Source organism: Podospora anserina, chromosome 3 (genome assembly GCF_000226545.1).
Source record: "Podospora anserina S mat+ genomic DNA chromosome 3, supercontig 1".
In the NCBI taxonomy this organism is placed as follows: Eukaryota; Fungi; Ascomycota; class Sordariomycetes; order Sordariales; family Podosporaceae; genus Podospora; species Podospora anserina.
In genome coordinates this window covers 519,263-530,075 of record NW_001914832.1, presented here as the reverse complement: position 1 = coordinate 530,075, position 10,813 = coordinate 519,263, and the positions used below count along the sequence as shown (strand labels likewise).

Below are 10,813 nucleotides of genomic sequence, written 5' to 3'. Positions count from 1 at the left end.
CTGTGAACGGTGACTTTTGGTAAAGGGATAATCTGCTGGTAGCTGGTAAATATTGGTTGGACCTTTGGCTGGGTAAAGGAAGTTGGGCCGCGTCATTGTGAATTTCTGAGAGGTTGAGTTGGGGAGCCTGGGGGGTCGAGGCCATCGATGGTGTTGAGTACCTATCCCTACGTACCTATGGAGTATGGCACACCCCGTTAGTGCTCTGCGGTGCACGGGCAGGCAGCTACTAACAGCGGGGTCAATTACGGTAGAGACCGCTGAAGCTGGCAACTGCTCCCACATGCAAACGGCTCCTCCCAGTTTGCGGCGGCCTCGGCATTTATTGTGGATCTCGCTCAACCTCTGCCAGGTGGACAGCCTTCAAACGACTCGAAATCCCAACAAAACCACGCCCAGACAGCACATCAAACCATGCCATCTTGAAGCATTGTTGGCAGGGAATGGATTCTTGGTCTATCTGGTCGTCGTCATCATCCCGCAGAACAGCGATATGTATGTTCATGAACAGAGACATAAAATCAAGTAAAGATCGGATGGTAACCCAGAAGCCAGTCTCACAACAAATGCAAAATATCGTTACATGCCCCTTTTCTTGCCTCTGAGCACCTCCAGAGTAACACTTGTCACACCAAAGTGGGTAGGTAGTCAGCCAGCCGACCAGCCGTCCCTTCAACCGCCATGCCCGGCCCCGCCAAACAAAATCCCGCCACCACCGGTCCAGGCTCCGGCACCGGCACCGGCTCCGGCCTCCGCAAACGCCGCCCCTCCCTCACCGAAACCATCGTCCAAACCGCCACCGACATCGAGCACAGGCTCGAACTCCTCCTCTTCGACCAACTTGAGCCATGGCGCCGCGACAACCCCTCCATCCTCCGCGGCTACCGCCCAACCTCGTACTCCTTCCGCGCCTCCTTCAGGTCGTTGTTCTACCTCCACAACGAATCAGTCAACATCTGGTCTCACCTCCTCGGCGCCTTCTTTTCCGTCATTCTGGCCGCATACCTGTATCGCTTGATCCACCCCCGCTTTGACACCGCCTCCTCGGCCGACATCTTGGTGTTTTCCTGCTTTTTCGCGGGCGCCTTCTTGTGCCTGGGGATGAGCGCGACGTACCATGCGATTAGCAACCACTCGGACAAGGTGGCCAAGTGGGGGAACAAGCTCGACTACACCGGCATCGTTTTCTTGATAGTGGGGAGTTACGTGCCGGCGCTGTGGTATGGGTTTTGGTGCGAGCCTGGGAAGCTGACGGTGTATCTGGGAGCGGTAAGTTTTTCTTCGTTTTTTCTTGAGGGTCTTTTGTTTCGTAGGACGTGTGCGGGGGGACATAAGGTAGATAGAGGGGAAAGTGCTGTTTTGAAGAATTGGGCTGGGATTGTGCAAAGATGGAAGGGGAAATGTGTGTGCTTGTTGGTCAGGTTATGGGGGAAATCTGTATAAGGAGGGGAACAGTGTCGCTCTCACTTGAGCCTTTGGAAGTCATCTCGCTAGAGACCTGGGGCTTCTCACTCGAGTTGTTGTGATAGTGTTCTCGCTTGAGGTTTTGGTGGCGTTGTTCGCAAGATAGCCAGGGGAAAGGCGCGGTGCCGTTGAAAATAGGGGTCACTGTGAAAAAGTAAGGAAGGGATGGGGGAACACTTGTTGGACGAAAAAGGGGCACGGTTGGATAGGGGGGAAGGTGTTTGGTGTTTTGACGTTGAAGAGAAGCTGACTGAACCGATACAGATCTGCCTCTTAGGCTCTGGCTGCATCATGGTATCGTGGTTCGACCACTTCCGCACTCCCGCTTGGAGGCCTTACCGTGCCCTCATGTTCGTGTCTTTGGGTCTCTCAGGGGTATTGCCTATTATCCATGCGTTAATCACTCTCTACACATACGACGAGCTTAACAAAAGAATGGGTCTTAACTGGGTCATCTTCCAAGGGGCGTTGTATATTTTTGGAGCGTTCCTATATGCGGTCAGTATTCTCCTGTTTGCGGGTGCACTCCCTGTGTTACCAAGATCGGTGCGGACAGGGAAAGAGAGGTTGAAGACTGACGAAAAGACATGGAATAGGCTCGTTTCCCAGAGCGTCGCTTCCCAGGAAAGTTTGACATCTTTGGAAGTTCTCATCAGCTTTTCCACCTCTTTGTCTTGCTTGCCGCGGCCTCGCATTTATACGGAATGACAAAGGCTTTTGACTTTCACCATTCTACCGGTGTCGGAGCATTGTGTGCTTCATGATCTCGGCTCAACTCAGGACGCAAGCATGAGAGGAGAAGAAGACATCGCCAAAAATAAAACTATTTTTGGAAAAAGGAAATTTGAGGGTATTGATGGAAGCATGTTACTGGATACCACTTCATCACGACGAACGAACCACAAGACAAAAGGACGCGTACATACACCAGACACATACAGAGAGTATGCATATTGAACATATCTAATTTGCATAGCAAAGTACCAAATAGCTCATCATCCAACCGAAGTAGACCAGGGGCAGCACTGATAATGCAACTAATTTCCCATTTCACCTTCCGAAGGGTGGCATTTGGGTATTTCCTCCGAGAGAGAGAGAGAGAGAGAGAGACAGCCCGCTCTTACCCGGGAAGCCGTCTAACCGTTTGGCCGTTTGACAATTGTTCCGTGGCCTGGTGGTGGTGTGGTGTTTTCCCGGGCATCTCGAGTGTCGAGAGCATAAACTTCAAACTGCCCGAGTTTGAGGTTACATTGGGAGACAAAGGTGCATGTGGAGGGTAGCACGACACTGACAAACCGTTGCTACTGGTGCTTGCTTGTTGCAATGCAGCAAGCACGTAGCTCGCCAGAGTATCATTCATGAGGTCAAAAAAAGGCACACCCACTGTAGACTTGAGCTCAACTGGAACCGGCCAGATCTTCATTGGCAATCCACGGCCTTTCAAGAACGGTTCCGGAAGGTTGCTCTCGATAGCATGGGATTTTGCGGGGCTTGCGAGTCCGGTACCTGAACAGCGAACCATCTGGGCCAACCCACCCCGGTCGCCGGCTCCGACCCCGTAGCCCGTCTGCGACTGCCCCTGAACGCCGACTGCGACACGGCCATTCTCGATTTCCACAACTCTCGATCCCGTCGATCCGACCTCAATTCAGGGGCTCTTCATGAGCCGTATGCAGGGTCCATGCTGAGAGTGATTTCGCCGAGTCTCTGGCTCTTGAGCTCTTTACGCTCTGAAGTCTTCCACGCCCAGGTCCATGACTTTGATGATGCCGGAAGCCATGGCGCTGGCAGCCCAGCAACTGAAGTTAGTATTCGGGTTCCACGCAACGGCCGTGACTCTGGTCAGTGGCTCGTGGATTACGACCCTGGACGCGAGCTTTTCCTGCAGCTCCCCTTCAAGGTCGTGCTCCTCTTCAGGCTGTTCAGGTTCGAGACCAGCATTCTTCTTGGGCCTACCCTTCTTCTTCCCGCTGGCTGTGTACTTGCTCTTTTTCTCCCTCTCCAACCTCTTCTTACGGTCCATTTCTTTTCTCTTTTCTGTTCGCGGGTCATCGTTGACCTCGGGCAAGTATCCCTGGAGTATCCGAACTGCACCGCGGATGGAATTGCCCTGGCTACTCCGAGTAGCGACGACTGGTCTGTATTCATGCTCAAAGATCTTGAGTTTCCTCAGTGGTTCCCCTTTCTGCTTAAACAACTTCTGCAGTGCGTTGCAAGCGAAGACCGACCCATCTGCGCAGCCGACAAGAATAAAAGGGTGCGTCGTGCCAACCGAGACACAGGTTAGCGTGTTGGGACCGGTGCAGATGCTGCGGGCCTGGGCGAAGAAGCGATGATGGAGAAACGCAATGGTGGTGTTGGGAGTGGACGAGGGGTACAGCGCCATGAAGCCTTGCATCGACTCGTTCCAACAGAGCAGATTGGGCTGGAAGCTAATCGCCGGAACCGGGAAGTAGGTGAACTCGGAGCTGGGGTGTGACATGTCGGTCAAAGTCGCGCAGCCGCCCACGGGGACGGAGGCGACCAGATATGGATTCGACGGATAGGCCGAGCAGATGTCGATAACGTAGGTCGTGTGAGCACCGTGGCGCTGCAGCAGCGTCTTGGGATAGACTGACCACAGCGTGATTGATCCATCACTGTGACCAAGCGCGAGGCGGTTCGTGTTAGCCCAGGTTAGGCAGGTAACCTCAACGTTGTAGTCATTGTCCTGTCCAAACGTGACCATCGGTGCCTCCATACAAGCTGTAACGGGTTAGCACTCGTCTTGGGCCGAACTATTTGGGGCAACACGAACCGTAATCGGGTACTTGATCTTCATGGATCGCCTTACAATCTATGACGCGGACTCTTCCATCGCTGCACAGCACAGCAAGAATGCCGTTGGTTGAAGGCGACGCGGACTCGTCCATGGGGACTGGACAAAATTGCATACGCTTGGGCCGGCCCCACGAAAAGCACTTTGCCCCCAGAAGACGGGAAGGTCGTTTGGCAGGCGTTGCCATCCCTTCCTTGCTGCTGTCTTCTTCAGCAGCGAATTCCCAAAACTGGACAGATCCTTGGATCTCCGAAGTAGCATTATGGTTGCCGGAATTCTCTTCGACGACGAGGGACGAATCTTGGTCCGAGAAAGGGATGGTAGCTACCGCAAGGACCTGTCTGTTGTTCCTGAGGAAGAAAGGTGCCCAAGCTATTGCCAGAGGAATGCCCCCAACATCAATCATCCACCCTCTCGATCGAGCTTCTTCACCATCTGTGACGATATCATCCTCTGTAAATGGCGAACCGTTTTCTGCTATCTCCAAGCTTCCGCGCCGAGGCAGAATGAACTCTCGCTGGCGATCCCATGGCCCCAGCAGCGCCACCAGCTCTCCATTTGCGTTTGGTACCAGACTTTCCCCCTGGTGGGCGGCAACGTGATGGCAGACCTGGAGCTCCTCAACGGGACAATGAAGGTGGTACCCCTCATACCACTTTGATGCTGCTAATGTCTGGTTCTTCTCAAAGCCTTGCGGAACCCAAGGGCTCGGCATGATGCCTCTGACTTCTGAAGCGCCGGCTTTGGGAGGCAGAACGGGGAAGGCGCTCCATTTGGTTTCCAAAGCCCAAATAACTCTGATGCGAGGGATCTCAGGACCGTACATGGAATCTCTGAGGGCCGAATAGCGAGCATAGCGTCTAAGCGGACCGGCATACACGCGGGTCACGATGCGCGTTTCCAAAGGGTAGTGGGGGATGTCGTGGAAGCCTTTGCGAGACTGTATCATGCCGGCACCGGCATTCCGCTTCCCTTTTTGTTGGGACTTTGAAGCTGTGGTCGTTTTTGGATTCCCATCCTCGTCTACCTCATCGCCATCGCTTCTAGGGTCATCGTCTGCGCCATGGCCGTCTCCGTCAAAGTCAGGTACACCGTTGGATCCGGAACCAAAGTCGTCGTCGATATCCCTGTCGTTATCCGGGACCTGAATCGGCTCCTCGTCGTCATCGAGCACAATGCTGCTTGCCTCATTGTAGTTTTTCCTCACACCCCTCGCGCTTCGTCGAGCTGGTCGAGGCGCCATGTGGGGCAGATGTGCTGCAGGAAGAGATGAGGCTCGAACGTCACAGACTCAGGAGATCATCGGCCAACCGATAAATGCAACGTCATATGGAGTAGAAAGCTGAAAGTCTATAGTGATGATTGCAAATGACAGATGCTGATAATTAACCCAGACGTTGTTGTTGGATTGGCCACGGTTTGTTCTTGTAAAATTACTTGAAAGCTCCAATCTGAAAGCTCAGAGTCGAGAGTTGGAAAGCAAAGGTGGGGGTAAAGTGGGGAATGGTGGGGGTCGAATCGCGCAAGGGTTAGGGTTCTGATAATAACATCTTCCTTTCGTGCCGCCGGCTACACATACGCACGCAAAGCTTTTCAGTCATGGCCTCGAAAACCGGGATGACGACATACAGACACCCAACATGAGATTAAGTTTGCGCTCTGCTCATGTCTGTGTGCTGGACAGGGCCTCAGCTTTCCAGGTTTCCGGTCCCCAGATGGCGTCGTCATCCGAGACATTCGTTGTCTTCACTTTGCTTTCCCATCCCTTGCTCATCCAACTCCCGAGATAAACTCATCGGCCAGGTGCAGAAACTGACAACGGCCCCTATGGAGACGCTCAACGAGCGTCAGTTCGACCGGCTCGAACACGACTTCATCACGGCCCTTCATATCCTCCACTACCACCGTGTTCTCGATGCGTACGGCCACCTCTCTGTTCGAAATCCCCTAATGAGAGATACCTTCATAATGTCCCGCAGCATGGCCCCTGCCTTGGTCTCCAGCGCTGATGATCTGATAACCCTGACCATCGACGGGGCCAAGCCGACAGACACGTCAAACCAAAATCAGCTGTTTAGCGAAAGGTTCATTCACTCGGAAATTTACAGGCAGTACCCGAGTGTCAACGCCATTGTGCACAGTCATTGTCAGGCTGTGTTGCCATTCACCATCAATCGAGTACGACTACGGCCGTGTATCCACCTCGCTGGTTTCCTCCGCCCTGAAGGATGCCCTGTATTTGACACCAGGAATCATGAGGGGATGAGGCTGGGGCCGGCTCACTCCGAAAATCCACCAGATGATGGGAGTGGGAGCAGCGGCTTGCTGGTCAAAGACGAGTTTCTGGGCCGGAAATTGGCCTACAAGTTTATCGATACGAAAACAACCGTGGTGCTCATGAGAGGACACGGCTTTACTACTGTGGCCTCCAACCTACAAAATGTCGTCTTCCAGGCGATATATACGGCCCAAAATGCCGCGGTGCAAAAGGAGGCCATCATCATGCAAAATGCCGCCATGGCCGTGGTAGGCACCTTTCCGACCGGTGCAGATCCAGGTATTCATTTCTTGAGCAAAGCAGAAGCCACGGCGGCATCGGAAATGTGCGAGGACACCGTCAGGAGACCTTGGGCTCTTTGGCAAAGAGAAGTGGAGGTCTGTCCGCTATATCAGAATAGTGCATAAATAGGAGAGGTCCCCTATGCCATCATCGACATGTGAAAAAGGAAAGTCCACCACACCGACAAGTGTGACGGGATGCAAGATACTCGATCTGGCTGACCTGGGATGTCAGGTGGTTTTTCAGTTGGCAAGGTGCACAGGATGCCCGGTTATCATGAAACAATCAAACATCCCATCCCGAGTTCCAATTTGCTGACCTTTCTCTACCACGAGGGCTCTGAGACATTAGCAGCAATTTTTCTCTGTTTAAATGTGTTCTCGGTCGTGACCACTCTGCGCCTTCTATGAAGATTGTGCGCACACAGCTTGTGTTTGTTGGTTGCTTGGGTGGGTGGTTGGGACGGAACAACGTTTCGAGTTGCTCTCTTGACCTTATTCACTCCGAATGTTCGCTTTACATCCATATTCACCTTAGATATTCACTCCAAAATTCTGCTTCAGACCCACCTCACCGGCGGCGCCAGGGTGCCCTCTACCGGTACATAAACTGGCAACTCTGTTGTCTTACTGGCCTCCGAGTTACACACCCTCATTGTCAGCAGCTACCCCGGCTGTCTTCCCTCTACCGCGGAAAACCGCCTGCCTTGAGGATCACCGCTCACAATGTCACATTCGTGGAACGAGAACGAGGCCATCGGCATCGAGACCTCGACTTGGGTTCGGTCGACGGACGTGTCCCAAGCCAACTATCCCTCCAAGAAAACCAACAACAAGCACGTCAATGAGAAAAAGTTCGACAGGAACGCAATCGACGGCGGTAATTTGCGGGCCCGTATCCAAGCCCTTACCGACTCCGAGGAAACGTCCTCGGTTCTTTTCTGTCCTCATATGTGGCAGCGTTACCTTGTGAGGTTCGTCGCGTTTACAGCTACTCTACCGGCGGTGCTTCTGCTATGGGCTGCATATTACCAGGGACGCACTATTGTCTCTTACTGGACAGGCGATGAGTCAAGCCACATTGCCCTGTCAAGATTGCAAATGCTCTCGGCAACGCTGTTCTTTCTTGTCGAGATTCTGTGGGCCGGTAAGTTTGCTACCTATGTGTCGTATTTTGAGGGGATAGTCTAACAGAGATTTAGTTGACCAACTACTCGTTGCGTGGCAAATCAAAAGCTACAGCTTTTTCGGCACCTGGCGTCCTCGTCTTCGGCTGTTGGGCGAGAACAATCTCCCGTCTGTCGATGTGGTTATTTGCATTTGCAAAGAATCGGAAGCTATGGTCTACGGAACAGTTCTTGCTGCTTTCGATCTCGATTATCCTCTCGACAAACTGAGGGTCATTGTAACCGACGATGGCGGAGACAGCGCGGTAGAGAGCGGACTTGCTGCGCTCCGAAGCAGAGTCGGAAATGTATTCTACACCTCGAACTACGGCAAAGCAACGGAGAAGCCTCCTGGAGTCAAAGCCGCCAATCTCAACAATGCCCTTCAGTTCATCGACAGTCTTCCTGGAGGCAGAGCGGAGTTGATCGCCGTGCTGGATGTAGACATGATTCCCGACAGAGCATGGCTCAGAGCAACGATTCCCCATTTTTACCCAGCTGGGGGATATCAGGAGGACGGAAAAGAGATAGGTTTGGTTTGCGGGGTTCAGGTACGATTTTGATCATTTGGAGTATGCGGTGGTGTTGGAAATCTCAACTAACAACTAACTTGTAGACTTTCTACAACATTCCCGACAACGACCCAACCAACCAATCCAATTCTCTCCGTGTCAAATGCTACCACCCCATCCAAGATCAAGCGGGGAAGGGCCAATGCGCCGGCTCAGGCTGGGTCATGCGCCGGAAAGCCCTGGATGACTTACCTGGTGGGCAGTTTCCGACAACCTGTGTCTGCGAGGACTTCTACACGCAGTTTCTTCTGGGCCAAACCAACCACTGGATTACCGCCGCTGTTGCCGAGTATTTGCAATGTGGCCTGGTCCCTGATACCTACCAGGCACAACTCAAGCAATACACTCGCTGGTACCTCAGCAACCTTGCCGTGCAGGACCTTCATCAACTCTCAGGGCACTCCTGGATATCTCTCTTGGAAAAGCTGGTTTGGAAAGCGCCCGTTACCATGGTTGGGTTGATGATGATGCATCTGAAGCCTCACCTCGCCACCCTTCAGCTCATCCTTTTCCCTCTCCTCTTTCTTACCAAGACCCCGCTCATTGTTACGTCTCCCGACAGATCGGAGGAGCTGACCCGGTTGCTCAGGATTCATGCCGGTTCGGTATTCTTTTCCTATCTCCATCACGTTCACATCGGCGTCATGGCAGGGTATAGAGCCTCGATCATGGACTGGGGCATGACAAAGTGGCTAAGCCCTCATTACACAGTTGCTTACATGAAGACATACTTCCCGGGGCTATTCAACTCCACTCAGTCAAAGAAATCCAGCGCCGCTGCCTTCGTCTCAACTGGCAGTCTCAAGGACAAGCTCTTCGAACGCTTTCCAGCGCGGCGGGGAGGCCTGTCGAAGAGACTGAACCACATCCTTCTTGAATGTGGTGTCTGGATGCACTGTGTGGCTGTCACAGCCATACTCGTCACGGCCTGGGTCGCTGTGAAGAATCTTCCCGAGGCTTCAAACAACACGGAGAAGCTCCTCAATATTCTGCTCTGGGTTTTCTGGCCCTCAAATCAGGCTTTCATTGTTCTTGCGATAGCCTGCTTTACTCCGATCAAGTACGCCATTTGGCCCCCCAACGTCGGCGAGAACCATGACTTGCTCCAGAAAGTCCACAACGGACCGGGGGCGCCCACCTCTTTTCTATTCCGCCCCAGAGAGGAGGCAAAGCGCTGGGAGGAGAGAAGTAATCCGATTTGGGGTGGAGGATTGGATTTCGTGACGGTTTACACCATTTGGGGTATCTGGGCCGGGTTGGTGTTCATTTGGGCCTGGTGGCTCTAGGTGTTTTCTTTTTTTTCTCGGCTTCCTTAAAAGCTGGAGGGAAGAGCATTCAGTTTACATTGGCGAGTGCATAGTGCTCAAACTTATACCTTGGGTCCTTGCTTGATTCATAGACCTACCAATAGCTAGCAGATACCAGCGTTGATTCGTACACATATTTTGATCCTTCCACTCGGTGTTGTGATACTTGGGCCCGCATGAGGCTTCACCGAAATAAGGTACATTTCGGTCCCCGGGGTTTTCTTCCGCGCTATATGTTTACACACCTATCAAAAATTCACCTTCAGGGGCAAGCATGGCGCCGTTCTCTTGACGATGACTAAGCGAGAATTACCCCTGAATAGAAGCGTTGCATTCCCCCAACACTAAGAATGACGTCAACAGTACTTGCGACGAAGACACTCACTACAATTTTTCATGGACAAAGGCTCCTCTTACATTCTAGCACGCAATATGTTTGGGCAAATTCACAGGGACAACTGAAGTTCCCAGGAATGAACAGATTAGGGCTTCTGTTCATACTTCACTGATTAGACCAAGTGCCTTGGATACAACGTATCTACCTACTACTTACACAACTTCCCACCCACGTTGACTAATTTCTCTTTCATGTTCATTGATAGACCACAACGCCAATCCCATAAACGTCTCCAAAGCCCTTCGCAAAAGGTCTTATCTCCGGACCCAGTGACCACAGCTCGCCGTGATCCCCGGACTTAACCCGTCCTTAAACACCACCCAAGATACAAAACGGCGGGAATAAGCCTTGTTCTCTTCAACTCACCCCGTCCCAAGGAATTGCGTGCTTTCTTGGGGAAGTTTATCAAATTCAACGAGACTGCCAATCCAAGAAGAACAAAAAACATGTGCTGTCCACTGCGCACCAACAAACCGATGGGCGGCACTAGTCCCCGATACGCGATATGACGTGATTCGCTCCGCGTCTAG

General features: G+C 52.5%; 4 protein-coding genes across 4 annotated transcripts; 3 read left to right on the top strand and 1 right to left on the bottom strand.

Moving 5' to 3' along the window:
• Positions 1-681: 681 nt before the first annotated feature.
• PODANS_3_1510 (uncharacterized protein) lies at positions 682-2,228 on the top strand (the record flags this gene model as incomplete). The annotated part of the gene is made up of 3 exons (XM_001903386.1): positions 682-1,269; positions 1,729-1,962; positions 2,061-2,228. 3 exons carry the CDS (start codon positions 682-684, stop codon positions 2,226-2,228), a joined length of 990 nt encoding a protein of 329 aa, XP_001903421.1.
• A 959-nt stretch (positions 2,229-3,187) lies between these two features.
• Positions 3,188-5,231, bottom strand: PODANS_3_1500 (uncharacterized protein; the record flags this gene model as incomplete). The annotated part of the gene is made up of 2 exons (XM_001903385.1): positions 3,188-4,198; positions 4,275-5,231. The coding sequence occupies 2 exons, from the start codon at positions 5,229-5,231 to the stop codon at positions 3,188-3,190; spliced, it is 1,968 nt and encodes a 655-aa protein (XP_001903420.1).
• A 716-nt stretch (positions 5,232-5,947) lies between these two features.
• On the top strand, positions 5,948-6,967 carry PODANS_3_1490 (uncharacterized protein; the record flags this gene model as incomplete). The annotated part of the gene is made up of 1 exon (XM_001903384.1): positions 5,948-6,967. One exon carries the CDS (start codon positions 5,948-5,950, stop codon positions 6,965-6,967), a length of 1,020 nt encoding a protein of 339 aa, XP_001903419.1.
• Positions 6,968-8,126: 1,159 nt separating this feature from the next.
• On the top strand, positions 8,127-9,865 carry PODANS_3_1480 (uncharacterized protein; the record flags this gene model as incomplete). The annotated part of the gene is made up of 2 exons (XM_001903383.1): positions 8,127-8,558; positions 8,624-9,865. Coding segments are annotated over 2 exons (1,674 nt in total), but the record flags the coding sequence as incomplete, so codon positions are not given.
• Between the last annotated feature and the right edge of the window lie 948 nt (positions 9,866-10,813).